Consider the following 21,020-nt stretch of genomic DNA (forward strand, 5'->3'; position numbering starts at 1 on the left):
ATGAATGGAAGACATTAACTCATGGATGCATGGAAGGTATACATTCAATTGTGAATAACATATATATATATATATATATATATATAAGTAGGTATATTTTTATTTATACTATCAATCCTTACAACATTCACGGTTTTTGTTTCGAAAATTTTAAATATTCATGAAATACTCCGTTGTATTTATAAATAAAAAGAAAATATGGACAGAGATATCATGTTTTTATAATTGAAACAGAATTTAGATTTCAAAAAAAAAATAAAATACAAAAAGGGGCAGATTTATCAAAAATAAAAAATAAAAATTAATCTTCACATGCTACTACTAGCATTAGTTCCTTAATCCATAATTAGAGAGATTTAACTTCTCGTGTAAGGGCACTGAAATTTCTTAAACTTCCTTGTGGGTACATACTTCCATTCTATACCTTCAAGTAGAGGAAGCTTAGAGATGCTTAGTAGTAAAGTGGTGAGTAATTCGACCTCTTTTTCAGCACTGAAGCCTTTATGATATGCAGCCAAATATAATTTAAGGATTTTTGTATGGATCTCAAGAGAAAGTTTGTTGTATTTAGAGCATCTGGAAGACTGGGATATCAGTTACCGAGTTCAAGTCAAATCCTCAATTATTCATTTTTTCTTTGAATAAAACAAATGGTAGAAATGAAGCAAAGAACAATGCTGAGTGCCAAAACTGCCAAATGTATTACAAGTTCTTTGTTTGTAGAAGCTTACTTTTATTAAATGATGGGACAGCAGCATTGTCCGCTGGCCCAGAAATCACTCAAAAACGTTTCAAAATGATTTTACATACGAGCCAAATCACAAGCTTTCATTATGTTTACGGCTTCTCTTGCTATTATCTGATATTGATAGCCTAGTCCACTCACTATCCGAACGTTTAGCCTGTTTCCAGGAAAATTTTGCAAGTCAAAATCAGCTAATGGCCGATATTAGTGGCAACTCCTATCAGTCCAAACTCTGTACCCAATTTCGAAGAATTTAACCAGTTTCATTTATTTTATTTGATTTCAATTTTTTAGAAAAAAACAATGTGTGTTCTAGATTGAAAGTTGAGACACCACCGTTTTCGGCACTTAAGCAGATCATCAAATATATTATAGTTGTGAGTTGTCACATTGAAAGATTCCTCACTTTCTCTCTTCTATAAATACCCTCCTTGGCTTCACTTCCGTTTTCCTATAACAGTTACGTCTTCTGTTTGCTTTAGCATTTCCCTTCCCTGTTTTCTTCTCTGTTTTTTGTTCTGTACCTTGCAACGCAATGGAAAACATTGAAGCCAAGTTTCCAGAAAACCCATCTCTCAAAACACACAAACTTGTCCTCGGAGCACAAATTTGTTTGAGAATTGTGGCGATTGCGACCGCATTGGCTGCCACATGGGTGATGCTCACTTCCAAGCAAACAGTTATGGTTTTTGGCATACCATTCGATGCTCGATATAGCTATTCTTCTGCTTTCAAGTAAGAAAAGGAGAAACTCAATATAACAAATAAAATACATGCTACAAAATTTTAGAGCTCGTTTTTTTGTTGTTTGTGAAACCTGCCCGAGTGCTAAATCCTCCATTTTTTCAGGTTCTTCGCCTTTGCAAATGCCCTTGCATGTGGGTTCACTGTTCTCTCCTTGTTGTTTGTGTTCTTCTTCAGCCGCCGTGGCCTGACTCCTGCTAACTACTTCTTATTGTTCCTGCACGATTTGGTATTGTCGGCTTTATACAAATCCACAAAATAATATATACAGCAGTATGTTTTTGTTCACCAAGATGTTTGCTAATTAATATTCCTGGTTCTTGGCCGTGGCAGTTGATGATGTCGCTGGCGCTTTCCGGTGTGGCGGCTGGGACTGCAATCGGATACGTAGGTCGCTTCGGTAATATCCATGCTGGTTGGTTGCAAATCTGCGACCGTTTGGGCAAATTCTGCCACAAGGTGACCGCTTCCTTGATATTCTCGTATCTGTCAGTCCTTTGCTTGCTGGTTCTTACCATCATCTCCGCTAGCAAGTCTAGACAAATTAAGGTTTAGAACTCCTTAATTTGGGGTGACAGACGGATGAGATGAGAGACAGGCGACCATGGCGATGACTCAATTCGCATTTTTGCAAACTTTGTTTACTCTTCGGTGGGAAAGGAAACTAATTAAACTTTCCGTTTTACGTATCTTTCCTTGCCATCTGTAGTAACAAATACAACGATGCTATGGTAGGTACATGTTGATATTGAAATTCGAAATTTAGTAAATGGATGGATGGCTTTAAATTCCTCAATAAGAGAGTGGGGAATATATGGAATTAGAAACCATTTTGGCACAGCACCTATAATTTGTAAGAATACCATATGTGGGCCATTGTTTGAGTAGCTAGGAAATCTCAGGCTTAGACTTGGTACTCTACTAAACTAGTGACTAACATAAATAATAAGGAAAATGATAAGGTTGGATGCGTAACTCTACTCACCACAAGCGATTGAATTGGAAAGATGATCTACGAAAAGTTTGCCTCTCATCCAGTTCCCACCCGGATGACTATTTCCGTTTATTTTCCCTTCTACGATATTCTACACATTATAAAGTATTTAATTCATGCTTCATAACTTGATAATCATAGAAGTTTGAGAAAATTTTTGCTATTGATTATTAACCCAACTCTTCTCCTTTATCCTAGATTGCTACCCAACATTAAAAAGGGAAATTCTCGACGTTTATACGTATACATATATGTATGCATATAAATAAATAGAGAATATTGTCATTTTCAATTTTATTTTTTTAATTTTAAAAGATAAAGAGAAAAATAAATTTCTAATTTCACCACCAACTTGGGCAAAAAGTACAACACCTTTCTTCTAAACAACGATGGTTGAAAATTGCCTACTCAAGTATTTGTAACTTCTTCCATTATTTGTTTTATTCTCTCATCGATCTCCCTGATCTTCATGGAGGGTGGTGTGGCTGTGCGAGAGGGGTGACTAATGTGGAGAGCCGGATCTTTTAAGCACAAGACTGGGTCAATTCCATCAAACCCACTTTTCAGGATCCAGACTCATCTTGGATTTTCGTACTCCTCAGAAGCGGGCTGGGCCTTGTGGAACAGAACATGGGCTGGGGCAGGGCTCAAAGTCAGAGGCCCCAATTTTTTTATGTCCAAAAAATGCCACCAAAGGATAGGAATCAGTCCTCAGTTGGTTTCTTAGCTTATTTAAGAAAAGTCGGGTTGATTTTGGTAATTCCAAATACAATTGTTTACATAATAATTTAAAGTAACCTTCTCCAATCCCCAACATGAGAGTATTCCTCTAATACAATGGGTCTTATAAGTAACTATTTTTATTCTTGTAATATAGTTTTGCTACACTCTTGGTATTGTGTTCATATACAAGAGCGACAAACTGCGACTTGAAATCTCTTTTTCTCAGTCTCAATTTGCAATGAACCTCTTGGTATGCTAATATCACAGAAGCTTCCTTCAACATTTTTTTGTTTTCCGTCAACCATTACCATATCCATATTGATTATTGACCTATCCTCTTATAGCGTTTCCACATGGCGTAGAAGGAAAAGGCGTCCCTCTCTTTGCCGTTTCACATGCCTTTAATCCAATAATACTATACAATATCGACAACCCAAATTGCTCCATCCTTCATCTCTAAGTTTGAACAGCTAAGCACGCTTGTGCATTCTCTTCCCACTGTTCATAATACTACTACTTTCCTCCAAATGATTGTTTATTCTTTCTTTCCTTAAAGTCGGCATTGATAAATTTTTAGTATTCCTTCTACAACAAGGTTCAATATTAAAAAAGATTGATTCTCTATGTAAACAGATAAAATATAATGGATCACCAAATTCTACGGTTCTCCAGACACAGCTGTATATTTCCGTGCCCCTTTGCCATAGGCAGGAAGGTTTCAACCAAGCAGGTTTCACACCCGACCCCTTCCTTTTCCTTTTACCCAACAAGAATCCATCGATATACGGCTTAAGTCAATTTTGCAAACAACTTTAGGTAGGTCCTTACCTGTTAATGTAACAGCCAGCAGAAGATTGCGAAAGAGGCATAACATAGAACAAATGCACATGGTCAAGAACAAATGCACGTGGTTTATACCCACCATTGTAAGGATATAAGATCAGCCAGACATCCAAAGAACCAAACAAAACTATTTTTCAAAATCGAATCTGGTAATATAGTTTTGCTAATTTTATACAGGAATTGAATGAGAAAGATTCACACTGATGGAGTAGATCCTTCTGGGACCCCAGAATATTGAGAGCAGAAGGTTTAGAAGAGCTGGAAAGAGGAAGTGCTTGCCTGTTTAGGCAAGGATCAGTAGAAGTTTGCAGTGGTTGGAGAACATGGACAGAGACTAAACTTAGAACAAATGCAGCCACATCCTTGCACACAAAACACACTCATAAATCATCATCGTTATTACCAGACTACCAACACAATCATGGTTATGCTTATCTTCTTTCTATTACTTAAGGTTAAGGAGGAGTTATGAGAAAGCTTAAATTTACAAGAAACTGGAAAAGAAATAACCCAAAATGGATCAGTGCGTAGCTAATGCTTAGATTTAAAAGTTAAGGTGAAAAAAGGACCTAAATATAGGACCAAAATAGAGTGGCAGATATAGAATGCTGTGTATAAGTTTTCACGAAACTCTTTGTAAGACAAAGAAATTGGCTTGCAATGATTAGCAAATTCACTCCTGTAAGGCCTATGTCTAGCAGTGAAACGAGCTCCGCCTTGTGGAATGAAAAAACCAAAATTTAGTTCCCCTGATGCAAACTCTTACTGAAATTTCCGAGCATCCTACACTGGCCGAATATGGTTAATTGGCGTATCAAACACTTAAGCGAGAAAAGAAAGCAACCAGCTAGCAGAGTCAATGTAATATAACTTAATTCAGTTAGGACTCAGTCATCATCAACAACCTCTTTGTGAAGTCAATAAAAACTCCAGAAAATTGTAAAAACAGAACCATGAGTTCATACATGACAGAGCTGCAAAATGCGAAATCATTGAATTTCGGGTAATAAAAATTGAACACCGCTCTAAATAGGTCACCAAACCAAGATTATGTCTCTACACTAAAAAGAAAGTTTTCTCCACCAGCAATTACACTAAAGATATACTCTAACTCTAAACAAATCAACATCCACTATGAACAAGAACACTAAAGAAAAAAAACAAGAAATCAAAGTAAAAACACAACTATTGTACATACAGTTAAATGCCCTCATTTTGCAGATATCTTCCGTTGCTATGGTCTGGCGAAAACACCCCAAATCTTACCCCTACTAAGACTCTCCAATAGCTTCTTAGCCCCTTCAACATTCATCTCAACAAGTTTCTGCAAGTACACACAAGCACCAGCGGCAACCATTTGCTTCCTACATTTCTTGGAATGTACAAGCTCTGACAAGATCAAAACAGGGTATTTTTTATCCAAATTCTGTATCAAAGGATCCAACAACTGCACCGCATTTACAATTCCTCTTTCATCTTTTCGAAAAACCTTTCTGTTACCGGCGTACAACATAAGCGTGGACAGTGCCATTGCAGCAGCTTCTTTTTCTTCAACAGCCTTGCCGTCCATCATTTTAATCAATGCCACGGTACAACCACATTCACCCATTTCTTTCCTTGATTTCGAGTTAAAGCCAAGCTCATAAACAGATCTAGCAGCCGCAATTCTTACCCCTAAAACCCCACAGTTCAAAACAGCCACGAGCCGGGCAACGAAACCATCAGCAACCAGAGCTTCTGCTATAGGGGAACAAGAAGCTAAGTGCCTAACTAACTCGACAGCAACTTCAAGACTTTTTGGGTTTGGAGATGAATCCCAGAAATTCTTCAAACATTCAATCCCACCTTCCTTAACGATCAAAAGCTTCAAATTTTCATCATCAGAAACCAAATTACACAAACACCCAATCGAATTTTCTTGTGCTAAGGCAGTCCCTGAAGCTGCAAGCCCGATTAAAACAAACACCGCGTTTTCTTCAATAAAATTCTCTTTAATTTCATCAACAGAAGCTAAGTTTTTCAAAACCCCGGCTGCAAAAGCTTGAGATCCCGGAGTGCCAGCTTGGCAAATCTCTAAGAGAGACGAAATCCCACCTCTGGAACCAATTGCTCTGGCGTTTTCTTTTGAAAAACTTAAAGCTTGTAAAGCAATGCAAGCTTTTTCCTTTGCGAAACCGCTTCCGGATTCAAGAACGCGAAGCAGATGGTTCAAAAGCAACAGCCCTTCAGCGATCAACACGTGTTTGCTTGACTCCACCGTTGACACCCTCGAGATAGCGGCAACAGTCTTTTCTTTCATTTCTAAAGAGCTCGTATCCAGTAAGCGCACGAGCACGGGAACCACCCCCTGCGCCACGGCTATCATCACGTTTTTGTCGTCCTCTTGGAGTAATCCTAAAAGCAAGTCCATGGCCGAGTTTTTAGACTCGGTGGTTCCGATTTGTAAACGAGTAATCAAGTTTCTAGACTCGACTCGTACTGTTTCTTTCTTTGACGAAGAAGTTGAGACGGTGCCGTCTTGTAGGACTCCACTCCGAATCAAAATCTCGCTATCTTTGATGTGTCGATCTAGTTTAGCCAAAACGGCGTCGATGTCGCTCTGGGTCTTGAGTTTTCCCTCAGTCAAATCGGCGAGCTGACATTTCTGGGAAAGCGAGGTGGCGTCGTTCAAGGTTTGGGTGATGGAATAAAGTAGGTCGACGGCGAGAGGGTTAGAGGAAGAAGCGGGACAGTCGGAGAAGTCAGCGAGTTGAGCCTGGAGACCAGAAAGCTTGGATTTGATCAAAGCCCATTTGCCTTTGAAATTGTTGATGTTTCGGATTTGTTCCGAAAGGGAAGCCAAAAGATGATTCGAAAAAGAAATCGGGTCGGTTTCTGGTACTTTCATGGCGGCTCTGCTCAGACCAAATATTTCCTCTCTTTTTATTTTTCTTTCCTGATTATCTTTTCTGCTGATTAGAAAGTTTGTGCAGTGAAAGAGAGAGAAAATGGAAAAGAGACCAACAGAGCATAAAATGTAAAGGCAGAGAAAAAGATAAGACTTTAGGGTTTAGAGTCTACGACTCTAGAGAGAGTGTGAAGAGTGTTGGGAAGCGACGGAGCAGAGGTGTACTGGAGGAGATATACCGTGAGAAATGGGAGGCGTTGTTGAGTATCAGACGCAATTCCTAAGCGTGAAAAACACGGGCTTTTGACTTGCACATTATTGGAATTTGGAATGGATTGGATAATTATTAATGGGATTAACTGCGGTTCCCGCCGGCGGTAAAACTATATCCCTATACTATTTCCATTATTGTGCTAGGCTCTACATTAAAAGGACGACATTGTGTTTAAGATTTTAAATGTTTTGATTGCCTAATGTTTATAGGCCCAACACTTGACTTGATATTAAAGTGTTTTTTTTTTCGTTTCTATTAAGGAATTTAAACAAGGGAATTAAAGATGGATGGGGATTGGTTGGATCATGAAATTAATGCAAATAAATTCATATGTTCAAACCATGGTTTTGAATTTGAATCATTGCTTCAAATGCATAATGTTTACCTTAAATGACGATTTTTTTTTTTGGAATGGGGTTCATCATGAAATAATTTCATTTTTTTTTCAAATTAATAAATTTTGAACTAAGTAATTGTCGTCCATTTTCTTTTCGCAACCTAATAGACAAACATCAAGTCTATTGCTAGGATTATATTTAATTAATACATTATTTATTAGAAGATGATATTATTCTATGTGATAATCTATATCCCACTTGTCTATCTCGAATGCTTTTAACATGCAATTAGTGACATTTGCTTGATTCCACTGCTACTATTATTTACGTCCGTCCCTCCATTTGATAAAAAGTGTTTTCTTTTTGTTTGATAGTATTTTGTAAGAGGTTCAAGCAAAAACGCTGTTACTAACCCAAAATTAAAAATAAAAAACAACCATTATTTTATGTTTCCCACCAAAAGAACTAGCCAAAAGAGGAAGAGCCGCTGGATTGGAGAGTGGAATACACGGCACAATAAAATGGAGAGATAAGGGAGGGTGAGGAGGGTTCTGTGATGATTGGAAATTGAGCCGAAAAGGGCCGTCAGAGAGACAGAATCAGAGGTCTGAGAGAGAAATTTAAAGACTTAAAGCGGTGGGATCCAGCCCTTTCCAAGTAAATACCCTATCTGCCCTTTCTTTTATTTTATTGTAATTGACAGGTCGGACAGCGAATTTTCCTATCCTCAGTCACAGCTCAACCTTCATCTTTTCTGTCACAGCGCCTTTATGATCGTCAGATTGTCCTACCAACCATTATCTACCTTGAATGATGGTTAATTTCTGACTTGGTGGGCCTTGACCAAGTTGTAACTGTCTTTGGGGCCCATTAACATTTGTTCATGGGCTTGGATTCGTGCGTATCAAGTACACCACCCTGCTCCTTCGGTTTTGTAGTTTGACTAGATTGGAAATTTCATGCAATTTTTTAACCCATTATTTTAACCCAAAATAAGGCAGGTGTCTCATTAAAATGTGGACAAATAGAAAATTTCAAATCTAACTTAACAGATGCAGTCTCATTCTCATCCTAACTGAAAAGTCCATGCTGATTTCATGTTAAAAAGAATTATTTATAATTAATTAGTGTGTTAGTCTTTTTCTTTGCTCAATAACGACATTTATAATTTGGTGATTAAGTTAACAACTCTTGGTTATTAAAACATAAATGAGCAAGTTTTGAAGTGACTGGATACATCTTAAAAGCAGTTGAGAGGAGAGTTGACAGTTTGGATTTTCTAAGTAGTAACTTAGAAAATAATTTTCATCAAATCAACTCTTGGAGACTTCTTTTGTATGCAAAGTCGTGAAATTGGTGGGCATCTTCCTGTGCAGAGATACAGCAAAACAAAGATGATGACTTGGTCAAGCTGCTAGACATCTGCACGGTCGAGAACATTTAGGGCATTTTTTTAATTCAGTTATTCAGGATAAGGGTTGGAGAAGTGGAAAATCTATTATTATATTACTAATATATATACTCATATATAGACCTATCAATATGGGCCGGGTCGGTCCATCCCGGCCCTTGCCCTTGTGGGTTGAAAAATATGAGCCGGGTCTGGGCAGCTCATATTTTATATGGGCTACAAAATGTTCAGCCCAGCCCAGTCCTTGCTAGCCCATGGGCCGGGTCGGGCTAGCCCTGCCCCCTCCTCCGGCTCCCACAGTCCGTTCCCCCTGCGGCCCTGCGCCCCCCTCCGGCTCCCGCGAGTCCCGATTCCCCCTGCGGCCGCCGGGTTGGCCCGTACCAACCCAAATCAGCCCTCGGCCTAAACGGCCCGTCCTATATTTAAAAAAAATAAACGCCTGTACCAACCCAAAATTTTTAAGCCCGGCTCTCCTATATTTTAAAAAAAATAAGCTGACGCCGACGGGCCAAGCCCATTTTGACAAGTCTACTCATATACCATTAAAGTGAGACCTTAAGCGTTATTTAAAGACAAATACATGAGTAAAGAATATATTTAAAATATTTAATTATCATATAATTGACAAAATCATATGTGAATTTTTTAGTAAAAAATGTTTCTATTAACTATTAGTTTCTTGATAATAAAAAATAAAATATATAATTAATTATAATAGAAATGTTCAAATTGATTTTTAAATTTTTTTCTTCCAAGAAAAATTAACTCTTCTATTTTTATATGGTAAATGCAATATGCTTAAAGTTTTACTTAAATAAATTTAAAAATGATTTATATCCTATTATTGTTTTTATAATTTCAAAAAAGAAAAAGAATGAAAGTGAATAATGTGTAATATAAAAATAATATACTTGATTAAATAAAATATAATAGAATTAAAAAATATATTTGCAATATTTACTTACTTTACACATAGCATACTTATATTATAAGAAGTGAGATAATGCATAAAAATCATATATATTCTTAACTTTATTTTTTATTCAGTACAATTTTTTATTCTAAACATTAAGAACCAATTTTTTTATAAAAAAATACAAACATTTATCATTAAACAAAATCTTTCAATACCAAGTTCATCTTTTATCTTGCGTTTCATTCTATCAACAATATATAAAAAGTGAACTGTTAAAGAAACTAAATTGTGCTAGTGTTGGCTTGTAAGGATAAGCGCATGACAATAATGACATCCCAATAATGCATCATCCAAGTTTTTGGTTCGGTCTACGTAATTTGGGAGAAGTTGGGAGTTGGTTTCTTGTCATATCAAAGGCCACTAAATTATTTAAAGGAAGGAAAACGTCCTAGTAGCATTGCTTGTTTTAGGCAGTCAGACGGTGTCGGCAATGGGTGCAGAGGTACAATGATTAGACAATGATGAATTATACCATCCCCATCCGGTGCTATTATCTTTTATTAAAAATTTTAAAAGGAAAATTAAGGAAGGAAATGGCCATTTTGAGAAGCCCTCGTCCTTCCGGTCTGGGTCCACAGGAGCTCAAAGTGCAAACCTTCCTCGTTCCCATCATATCAGCAATCAGATCAAATCATCCTAATCGCTCGTCTTGTCATCCTTAGGCCTAAAGTGAAAATCCAATTCATTTTCACACCTTATATGTGTATATTCCTTTTTATTTATTTTTGAATAATAATTAATATAAAAAAATAGCAATTTTTTTTAATTTTTATCAAAAATTAATTGAATTACAATTGCAAGAGTTTATATATAAAGATAATTAGCATTTTATGTTATACTATTAGAGTTAAGAAAATCATTCAATACAATTAGAATTTACGAAAAATATTCAATGTAATTAGAATTTTTATATATTTACAAATTAGATAAATCTTATTAATATAAATAAAAATATTTAAAATAATAATTTAGAAATATCATGAATTAATATGACTTGTTTAATATCTATTTATTTAGTCATGTTCAAGTATTAGATAATTATGTTTAGTACATAATTAAGACTAGTTTATTGATCTATATAAATGCTAATATTTGATAAATATTATGATATTTATAATTTTTTATTATAAATTAAAATAATAAAATTATATTTTAATTTAATTATTTTAATTATATTAATAGTGTAAATTTATTAAACTTAACAATATATATATTTTATTAATAAATTATGTTATTTTTATATTTATCTAAATAAATGTTAATATCTTATATTTATACCATACATTTAATACATAAAAACAAGAGTTGATAGATCTAATTCTACTTTATTATAAGTCCTTGTTCATATCCAGTTTGAGGACCAGCTCATATTTCTTATTTTTTGTGTCCTTCATCTTCAAATAATGGAAGGCTGCACGAGTAATGATAACGTTACCATGAGTACGCCGATTAACCCCAAAAGCGCACACTGGTTTTCTGTGTTCACGAGACTTCTTTAGAAATAACTTTCTAAACAGAGTTGCAGAGTCTTAGTGGCCCAAAGGAAGAGGCTAATTCAGGCCCTTTCTGTTCTGGTATCAGCCACATTTACCTTGATACTGCTCCAAAGTCTGTGAAAGAATATTCCACTGAAGCCATGTGGACATGGTACTTCATAAGTGCCTAGTTGAGGAACCATTTTAACTAGAAATACATTCATTTCCTCTGTTACCACCCGAGGAACGTGATCGAGCACTGTACCCAATCGACATTTGAAGTTTATTTAATAATGGTATTTCTAATGTTCACATGCCTACATTAGCTGGATCGTAGGATTGCCCTACTCTGTTCCCAACTTAAGAAATATAAGCAGTATTAACGAGGACATAAAAAGAAGAATATTCCTCGTTGGCTTGGCAAGTAGAGTTACGTCAATCCACTTTTCAAGTCACAACAATACCTTGTTATTCCATATGAGAACCCAAAGGGTATAAAGTCGCACGCAAGTGAAGGATTGATAGGTCTAGCTGAGGGGTACTTTTGAACCCAAGAAGCTTGGAATAATGCGAAGAAAGTGTTAAAAATTATGCCAAGTATTTGAAAGCCAGAAGTTGAAAGAGTCAAATGATGCGATGTTGACAGGCATTTGAGTCAAATTGGAACAAATTAATAAAGCTTTATTGATTCGGGTAATGGACATTGAAAGGCTTTTGACATTTGTCATTTGTATTGGAATTAAGCGAATATTATAGGCTGATAAAAAGTTTTAAAAAGGGATGTCAAGAGCCGACTATGAACCCACCCGGTTTTTTGTTCAAAGACAAACATCCATCAGACTCTGACTTTCTTCAATGAATTCAGAATCGCAGCGTTTGTCCTTCTTCTTTACTTGAGGGAAAAAAATTACTCTTCAAATAGTAAGGGAATGCTAACGTGGCAATGAAAACTTGGAGCTTAGGGCCTAAACATGCTGGAACAACTAAAACATGAGAATCATTAAACATCGTTTTCACCCTTTGAAAGTCTTGGAAGGTCAAATGAACTGATTCAGTGCAAGTTGCTTAACCAACGTGGCCCATGGACATTGGTAGAGGGCTTAGCTTTTTCCCTTCCTTGCCCAGTTCCTTTCTTTTTAATAATATTTCTTCCTGGTAATCTGTTTGACCTCAAATTAAGGGTGATTTTCAATCATGCTGGACGGTAGTGAAAACAACAGATATAGCCAAAACGAACGTTTATGATATGGTTGGACCTTTAAATCCATTGGAACATATTCTGTCATGTCCACGTTTGGTGGTTGAATTTTGCGATGTGATGACAAATAAAGCTGAGGATAAGGGGAAATACAAAGACTTAGCGCAAGGAAGCTAATTTTGCAGCAATTGGAATCCAATTTCTTTTCACTTGTCAATGGCTATAAATAGAGCTTTCTCAATGCTTAATTGTGCATATCCAACACCCAAGTAGCAAATTGAGGGAGGAAGAGCGGTCCTGTATGGAGATTTAAGAGTCTTGTTAGGTAGCCAAGGATGACTTGCCTATATCCAAAAAGGATTTTGAGGAAAGAAAAGCTGAATCTCATAAATCTCATCAGAGTCCTTTTAATGGTTTCTGGGCAGTCTCCTTTGGCTATCCTGACTGGCTCTTATCTTTCATGCTTGACCTACATCTCTTCCATGCATAAAAAAAAATCAATGCAATTTCCTACAAGTTCCCAAATATGTGTTATCTAAAAGCATGAACCATGCTCCGTCAGGCATAATAAGTACTGAGTTTGAGCTTCAAATTCTGCTTAGAGCACTTATTTATTCGTTCTTTGAGGTGAATTGGGTGACGGATATATAGGTAGGAAAAATTAATTATCAAGGGCTTTAGTGGAGGTCTTTAATTTCAGTCTCATTACTGATTGATGGTAACCTTGTGTCAGAATAATGCCTACTGCTCACACTGCATTAGACTCTTGTTTGCATAATATGATTTAACCGAGGGATTGCTGTGGGGTTTAATAATGGGGTCCATTACTTAAAAGGGCTTAAGATTCTTTTCGTTAATTATTATTAGCTTCTTATTTTGTTTCTTATTTTGTACTAAAAGAAGGCAAAAAGTATTCGCAAAATTACTAATTAAGGTACATTCCTAGCAACAATATGTATAAATAGTAATTAAACTACATTGTTAGCTGTTGATGTGCTGCACTCTTACCCGCCTATGTGTCTCTTGTCTATGAACTCGAACTCATAGTAATAACTAAATTGTCCAAAGTAAATCGATTTTAAACTGGCTTAAGAAAGAGAGATTGGGAGGCAGAAAGGATCATCCCCCTCCCTTTATTTCAAATCATTTTTCATCTATTGAGTTTCAATATCTTGAGTATGTAACTGGTCTTTTGCAGGTAGCATATTCAAATCACAGTCTTCCATTGGGTATGTATCTTTGCTGATTGAATTCCCAGAGGACAAATTTGAACTGGTAAATTCTTATCGGAACTTAATCTGTTGAATATGTCTAATCGTGTCGAATCACGGTGACCCAAATTTCAGGCACAGGTAAGGATTGCTCTTGCCATTTTCTAAATGTTGTTTCAGGCTTCATGTATTAGATATCCTCTTTAAATGCTTCTTATCCTTGACGAAACGACCTGTGGCCTACAAGGTAGCGTTTCCCTGTTCTTTGGAGTAGAAGTGTCTTGTTCATTATTGGTTTTAGATGCTATTTTAACAAGAACCATGAGCTGGATCACTGAACCAAAATGATTGCATGAGTGGCTTAGGTTCTTGCCCTGTTTTACATAAAATAAAGTTAAATTGGTTTAATGCTTGTTGAAAAAGGGCCAATTGAATTTATTGAAACTCGAAAGGACAATAAACTTTCAGATTTATAATGAACTTATTGTGATGGAGAATTTTTCCTAGTAAAAAGGAAGTTTTTCTATAAATTTACTTCCTCCTCCTCTGCTTCACCTTTCTTCTTTCCATAGTGCAGAGGTTATTGACAAATCATGGGCTTCAGGTTTCTGTCATCTCCATTGTTGTTCTGTTGGCCTACCTAGTTGCTTCACCACCTTCAAAACCAGTCGCTGCCAACCCCCTAGGGAAGCAAGAACCAGATTTCACCTTGGGGACTGAATGGGCCCATTTGTTTTCCAAAGCAGGGCGTCTGCTTTTTCGTAGAGTTGCTCTTGAGCTTGGGACTAGACCTTTCAAATTTGTTTCACTTAAGGTTTAATCAGAATATTTGATGTTCGTCTAACAATATTTATGAGTTACCATCGACCATTATTGAGCAACTTTGTTTTTGTGCTAGGTTCAACTTTATGGGATCTATCATCTGCTAAGAAAGAAAAAGGATAGCAGGTGATGATTTTCCTAATCGGAAGCTTAGCAAATTCTTGGTTTGGCAAGGATTTGAATACGGTTCATGGCTTTTCGTTAACTGTGATTTATGGGTCTGAAAAAACATCCAACTAAACTATTCTCTTAATAGAACTGTTGTTCTACCGCTTTTAATATATATATATATATATATATATATATATATATATATAGGTTAATTTGGCGGGACAATTAAGCAGGAGGCAAATGTAGGTTTTGGCTTTGGAAGCATATAGGGTGAAAAGAGATTGAAATGTCGATATTGCCATTGTGGGACAGTATGGTTTGCATGTTAGGCATGCTTAATGCAAAAAAATTTGGTGAATGGATAACCTTAATTAAGTAGAGACGAGGAAAGATTATATATGATCTTGTATCTCTTACAAAGTCAAAGAACAAAGTTCAAAGGAATAATAATCAGAAAAGGTCTGGCCCAGTCCATTAAAGACCTTTTGGGCTTTGACTAGAATTTTCTTAACCTAACCCATTATATTTAGTCAAGAAAATTCCTCTTGCCGCGATTTTCCCTTGTTTTCTACAAAGCAAACGAATCGTCCATCTCTGAAAACCAGAAGTCAAAATTCTTGTCTCTCTTTTTTTTTTTAACTGTTTTGAAGTTGAAAATCATATCGTGGAACGGTGGAAGAGAGACTGGCCAATTCAATTCTCTCTCCCTCCTGGTGAAGTTCTTCTTTGAATTTCTGTGATCTCATTTTCTCGCTTATTTCAAGCATAAATTAATAAATAAAATCTTTTAAAACTCTCATTTCCAGATCTAAATTATAATTTGTTTTCCCCTTAATTCGGTGAAGAGAGATAAAAAGAGAAAAGAGACAGAGAGATTAAAAAAGCTTCGAAGGGAAAACATGATCACAATTCCGTATTTGACCGCTTTAACCACCTACTTCAGCTATGGCCTTCTCTTCGCGTTTGGCCAATTCCGTGATTTCTTCAGGAAAATTTTTGATTGGTGGCATGCCAGCAATCTCCAGGTTCATTTTTTTTTCTGTCTTATTATTTGTTTTTCATTTTTTAGAATAATAGTATCGCCATTATTAGAATTTATTTTGTTTGAAAATTGCGTAGATAGAAACGAGTTGCGTGACTTTCTTTTTTTTTTTTGTATTATGTAGGGATATGCTCCGATCTGTTTAGGACTTGAAGATTTCTACGTTCGACGCTTGTATCTTCGCATTCAGGTATTTTCTTTTTCTTAAATGATGTCTTGATTCATTTAAGTTTCCTGGAGATGTCTGAAGACAAATTATCAAATTAAGCTTTAATAGAGATAATTTCACTCGAGAAATTAAATGCTTGAATCCTAAGTTTGGTTCCTAATGGTAATTTATTAATCCGTTATGCGTAGAAGCACTTGATTGTTGTTCTTTTTGTATCTTTGAAGATCAAGGTAGCTCCATTTTGATCCTAGACAGTCTTTTTGGCAATTTCTTCCTATGCAACTTGTACATGACTGTCTGTTGCGTAATAATGCTGGTAACATGTTTTAAATTTTCACCTCTGTAGGATTGTTTTGGGAGACCGATATCAAGTGCTCCTGATGCGTGGTTTGACGTTGTTGAGCGCTACTCGAATGACAATAATAAAACAATGAAGTGACTCCTCTGTTATGCTTTCACTTTTCAATCCTATTTCAAGCTCACTTTCATTTCTTCTACAACAGTTTTCTGTATATTCCGACTTTGTTTTGTTATTGCATTTATACGATATGCAAAAGAAAATTTGGCATCTGATCATTGCTCACTTCTTAGGTGAATGATTGAGATAGAAAGCTTGATTGCTAAATGTTGATGTCACAAGCTTATGTTGATTAATTTTCCTGATTTGCATCCCTTACAGGCGAACTGACAAGATAAATAGGTGTCTGAACTTGGGATCATACAATTATCTTGGCTTTGCGGCATCTGATGAATATTGCACACCCCGTGTAATTGATTCATTAAATAGATTTTCAGCAAGCACCTGTAGTACTCGTGTTGATGGAGGTATACTTTTTAATTCTGCCTCGCAGTCAATCTGGTTACATTCCTGGTTATCTGAAATTGTCCACTGCCTTTTCCCCACCAGGAACGACGACAGTGCATAAAGAACTGGAGGAATGTGTTGCAAACTTTGTTGGGAAGCCAGCTGCTATAGTCTTTGGCATGGGCTATGTGACAAACTCTGCTGTCCTTCCGGTCCTAATGGGAAAGGTATGAACTCAATGATAGCATGAGCATTCTTCATGTAAAATGTGTATATCTAAACTTTATTTTGGTCTTTGCTCTGTCACTATTGTCATTGTTATTTTTCTTTGCATTTATCTACAGGGAGGGTTGATTATTAGTGATTCATTAAACCACAACTCAATTGTCAATGGTGCACGAGGCTCAGGAGCTACCATCCGAGTTTTTCAACATAATAGTAAGTTTTATTTGGTATTTTAAACTTAATTAATAATTAATTGACTTATCACTATGCTGATATAAATAAATCACTTTTGTCTTTTTTATTGTAGCACCTTCTCATTTGGAGAAAGTTCTCAGAGAACAAATCGCTGAGGGACAGCCCAGGACACATAGACCGTGGAAGAAGATAATTGTTGTTGTGGAGGGTATTTATAGTATGGAAGGCGAACTTTGTAAACTTCCTGAGATTGTTGCAATATGCAAGAAGTATAAGGTGATGCAGTTAATATAATGATCATGTTCTCCTGATAATTCATTCTGGGTTGTCCTTAAAGTAGTCTGCCCTTGTCCTTTTCTTTTTGGCACTCGGTTAATGATCAAGTAATAATGGGAAAGAAAAGAAAAATCACTGTAATAACTGCTTTTTAACTGCTAAAGCTAAATGAGGTCGAGTTACCTTAACCCATAAACATGAATACTATGTATGTCCTGTTTTCTAATGATTTCCTCCCTTTTTTTTAAAATTTTTCCAACAACTTTATAATGCATTTTCAGCCATCATCTTTGATTTCTTTAACTGTAAGTTATGTCTATTTCCCATTTGTTTTAGGCATATGTTTATTTGGACGAGGCTCACAGCATTGGGGCAGTTGGGAAGACAGGAAGAGGAGTATGTGAGCTCTTAGGAGTGGATACTGCTGATGTGGATATCATGATGGGAACTTTTACAAAATCTTTTGGGTCTTTTGGTGGTTATATTGCTGGATCCAAGGTTTGTTGCTTTTGCTAATTGCTAACTTCCCTGGATCTTTTAAAGTCGCCTTGCACTGTTGTCATTTTGGTATTGTTCCATTTGTAGTTTAGCTTGATATGCCTGCTATCAGTTTACTGGAGGGTTTCTATAGTGTGATGATGGCTGGTGATTTCTTTGATCGAGTGTGAAAATGATGGATTGGATTAAAAGATATATATGCTGATATGGAATATAAGTCTAGGTGTATAGAATAGAGCTTAGGTTTGCTGTTTGTTCCCCGTTATTATGTATAGGACTGGGTGGACTGCTCTTGCTGCTGCTTTTGTTCTTGTGAGGCAGGGATGATTCTTTTGAATGCCTGATCTTGGGTCCATTGCAGGGGCTATTGGTAAATTATGCCCAGTCATAAGGGAGGTATATTGACGAATATCTTCTGTTTTTTGAGTTCATTCTCACAAAGGGATTTCCTGCTCCCTTATTTTAATGAATTCCTTTTCTCTGCTCTTCAAAAAAAACAAAAGTTTAGCTTGGTTCTGTTGATCATCCAGGATTCGTTCTACAAATCTTGCAACTAACTTGTTTCCATGTCAATTTCAGGAACTTATACAATATCTCAAGCACACTTGTCCTGCTCATCTATATGCAACATCAATATCGCCTCCAGCTGCACGGCAAATTATATCTGCAATAAAGGTTATTCTTGGGGAGGATGGTTCTAGTAGAGGTTCGATGTTTTCTCCTTCTAAGATTGTTGAACTTCCATTGTGATTTCACATTTGGATCTTCAAATCTTTTTGTCATGACTTGAGGCTTTTTTGTGTAATGTTTAGGGGCTCAAAAACTTGCAAGGATACGTGAGAATAGCAACTTTTTCAGGTCAGAGCTGCAAAAGATGGGATTTGAGGTCCTTGGAGACAATGATTCTCCTGTAATGCCTATAATGCTTTACAATCCGGCAAAGATCCCTGCATTTTCCCGAGGGTGCCTCAAACAAAATGTGAGATTAAAGCCAATTTCAGCTGTCCTTTTAACTTATTTTGACATTATAGTTCTGCCATTCATTATATTTATTTTAACAGTGCATGACTCTCTGTCTAGTGTGTACTGACCAGTTATTGAAAATGTAATCATGCTGTAACAGATTGCTGTTGTTACAGTTGCTTTCCCTGGCACCCCACTACTTTTGGCCAGGGCACGTATTTGTATATCTGCCGCACATACTAAGGAAGACCTTCTTAAAGCCTTGGAGGTAATTAGTGGCTCTCTGCTTCCTTCTGCCCTACTCTATTGCCTTGGTTATAATGTGGATCAGAAATCGCTACTGGAGTGATCAATTAGTGTGCACAAGGTGATTGTTTCAAGGGTTAATTGTAATTGCTGTCTTCATGACAGGTTATCAGTGAGGTCGGGGATATGGTGGGCATAAAATACTTCCCTGCAGAGCCTAAGAAACTGGAGCAGGGGAAAGACACAATCAAATTGGAGTGAAAGGTTGAAAAGTTGCTTGGAATTGCTTCCCGTATGTAGATTTTATCTAACAAGTGATTCTTCTTCATCAGTCACTCGTTTGTAGTACCAATAGGCCCAGTAGTATCCTAAGGTTCCTACATGTTAGTGGTTTTGCGCATGATGTTCTTGGGATTTTTGCTACTTAATGTATAGGTACTAATTTAATTCATCTCATTGTATGATCATTTTCTCCTTCCCAACCCGCGGCAAGTCTCACCTTTGATATAGAAATAGGAGACCTCAAGACGACGAAAACAGGCTTCACCACCAACTTCTACATTCTTAACTAACTTTTCCCATTCTTCTTTCTATAGAAAATATTTTGGCAGAGTATCAGTCTCTTGTCCCTCTCATCATACATTGCTCATTCTTTCTTTTATCTGAAGAAAGATGGCAGGCTTGCATCACACGAATAAGGCAGCCAGTTAACCCTCGAGTCATTTGCAACTCAACACAGTTGGCCACGCAGATCAAGCCAATATCTAGTAATGCATAAATTACGGACAGGTCAAGGTCAATCAACCATGACAGTGTGTTAGCGAAAGATGTTGGCTAAAATGCAGTCAAGTTGAGAGTGTAATCGAAGAATCATTAAATAAACTAAGAAAAATCATCATTTGCCAAAGATTAATTTAGATGATTATTATCAGCTCACTAACAAATTAACGGCAAATTTTATTACATGCACAAGCACATGAAGAAGGATATTCCTTTCGAGGCAAGAATTTTGTTACTGGACTCGAGAAACATTGATGCATGACGTCTCCTTTAATGTTTTGGCTAGACTCAGCCTACCCCATTCACTGGCTCCCATTGGCACTTGGGTACAATTGGAGCTATACTACTTTGCAAAGCCACTATACAGGAACCAGTTTTAACACTCCCTCACCAAGATGGAGATTTATGAACAATTTCCTGTCACCATATAATCCTTATATGTTTATGTTTTTTATATATGCTACAAAAATGCCAGAACCATTCATCCCTGCATCTCATTCCCAATTCTAGACAATTGCACATGAAAGAACCCAGCGTAATATAATAAGAAACAATCATGAATATGCTCCTAAAACAGATCCACCAATACTGGATTTGGCTTTAATTAATTCAAATCATGAGCTATATGTTTGACAAATCCATCAATATGGGCAGCTACATCACACTGGCAGACAATTCATCATAGAAGAACAATAAGCATGAGAAGTTGGACTTCACAGCAAAAGGCAAAGTCCATGAATAATTCACACAACTATAAATATAAAATTATCAAGGGTAAATACTCGTACCTCCCTAACTTTTGATCATAATTTACCCTATATCCATCAGCATTGAAAATGAACACTTTGCCCCAAAAATATATATATCGTCAGACATATACATCCTACCGTTAATGTTTTTGGTTTTTCAATATGTCATAAATTTTATACCCATTTTACCCTTCTGTGCACTGTTCATATTCTCCAATGGAAATACAATTCTGATGGAATTTGTACCAGGACTTAGCTTCCATTGGGCATCTAATATCTAAAGACTCATTTGATATCTCAAGACTCAGTTGGATATCCAT

The 21,020-nt window shown here is 36.4% G+C and overlaps 3 protein-coding genes and 1 long non-coding RNA gene across 7 annotated transcripts; 3 read left to right on the plus strand and 1 right to left on the minus strand.

Moving 5' to 3' along the window:
- The first annotated feature begins 1,095 nt into the window (after positions 1 to 1,095).
- Positions 1,096 to 2,329, plus strand: LOC110418318 (CASP-like protein 1F1). The gene is made up of 3 exons (XM_021431012.2): positions 1,096 to 1,480; positions 1,595 to 1,718; positions 1,823 to 2,329. The coding sequence occupies exons 1-3, from the start codon at positions 1,281 to 1,283 to the stop codon at positions 2,042 to 2,044; spliced, it is 546 nt and encodes a 181-aa protein (XP_021286687.1). The 5' UTR covers positions 1,096 to 1,280; the 3' UTR covers positions 2,045 to 2,329.
- Positions 2,330 to 5,020: 2,691 nt separating this feature from the next.
- On the minus strand, positions 5,021 to 7,167 carry LOC110417832 (ARM repeat superfamily protein). The gene has a single exon (XM_021430388.2). The coding sequence runs from the start codon at positions 6,934 to 6,936 to the stop codon at positions 5,284 to 5,286; it is 1,653 nt and encodes a 550-aa protein (XP_021286063.1). The 5' UTR covers positions 6,937 to 7,167; the 3' UTR covers positions 5,021 to 5,283.
- A 5,718-nt stretch (positions 7,168 to 12,885) lies between these two features.
- On the plus strand, positions 12,886 to 14,655 carry LOC110418603 (uncharacterized). The gene is made up of 3 exons (XR_002445407.1): positions 12,886 to 13,259; positions 13,807 to 13,960; positions 14,397 to 14,655. It is a non-coding gene; the product is annotated as an uncharacterized LOC110418603 (long non-coding RNA).
- A 647-nt stretch (positions 14,656 to 15,302) lies between these two features.
- LCB2 (long chain base2) lies at positions 15,303 to 19,655 on the plus strand. Of its 4 annotated transcripts, none has more exons than XM_021431335.2 (13): positions 15,307 to 15,465; positions 15,559 to 15,777; positions 15,919 to 15,984; positions 16,310 to 16,398; positions 16,643 to 16,788; positions 16,871 to 16,995; positions 17,113 to 17,206; positions 17,301 to 17,464; positions 17,801 to 17,962; positions 18,542 to 18,668; positions 18,775 to 18,941; positions 19,086 to 19,193; positions 19,337 to 19,655. In XM_021431335.2, the coding sequence occupies exons 2-13, from the start codon at positions 15,652 to 15,654 to the stop codon at positions 19,430 to 19,432; spliced, it is 1,470 nt and encodes a 489-aa protein (XP_021287010.1). In that variant the 5' UTR covers positions 15,307 to 15,465; positions 15,559 to 15,651; the 3' UTR covers positions 19,433 to 19,655. The 4 variants fall into 4 exon arrangements, with proteins under 4 accessions (XP_021287009.1, XP_021287012.1, XP_021287010.1 ...); XM_021431336.2 differs by having other exon boundaries at positions 15,598 to 15,777; XM_021431334.2 differs by having other exon boundaries at positions 15,303 to 15,777.
- Positions 19,656 to 21,020: the final 1,365 nt, after the last annotated feature.

Source organism: Theobroma umbraticum, unplaced genomic scaffold (genome assembly GCF_002168275.2).
Source record: "Theobroma umbraticum cultivar Fairchild unplaced genomic scaffold, ASM216827v3 scaffold_50.0, whole genome shotgun sequence".
In the NCBI taxonomy this organism is placed as follows: domain Eukaryota; kingdom Viridiplantae; phylum Streptophyta; class Magnoliopsida; order Malvales; family Malvaceae; genus Theobroma; species Theobroma umbraticum.

Bases quoted from the DNA above. Each gene is read 5' to 3' on its own strand.
- LOC110418318 (XM_021431012.2), top strand. From the start codon at position 1,281: ATGGAAAACATTGAAGCCAAGTTTCCAGAAAACCCATCTCTCAAAACA. The intron at 1,481-1,594 runs GTAAGAAAAGGA...CCATTTTTTCAG, and splicing joins AGCTATTCTTCTGCTTTCAA to GTTCTTCGCCTTTGCAAATG. The intron at 1,719-1,822 runs GTATTGTCGGCT...TGGCCGTGGCAG, and splicing joins TATTGTTCCTGCACGATTTG to TTGATGATGTCGCTGGCGCT.
- LOC110417832 (XM_021430388.2), bottom strand. From the start codon at position 6,936: ATGAAAGTACCAGAAACCGACCCGATTTCTTTTTCGAATCATCTTTTG.
- LCB2 (XM_021431334.2), top strand. From the start codon at position 15,652: ATGATCACAATTCCGTATTTGACCGCTTTAACCACCTACTTCAGCTAT. The intron at 16,789-16,870 runs GTATACTTTTTA...TTTCCCCACCAG, and splicing joins TAGTACTCGTGTTGATGGAG to GAACGACGACAGTGCATAAA. The intron at 17,465-17,800 runs GTGATGCAGTTA...CATTTGTTTTAG, and splicing joins CAATATGCAAGAAGTATAAG to GCATATGTTTATTTGGACGA.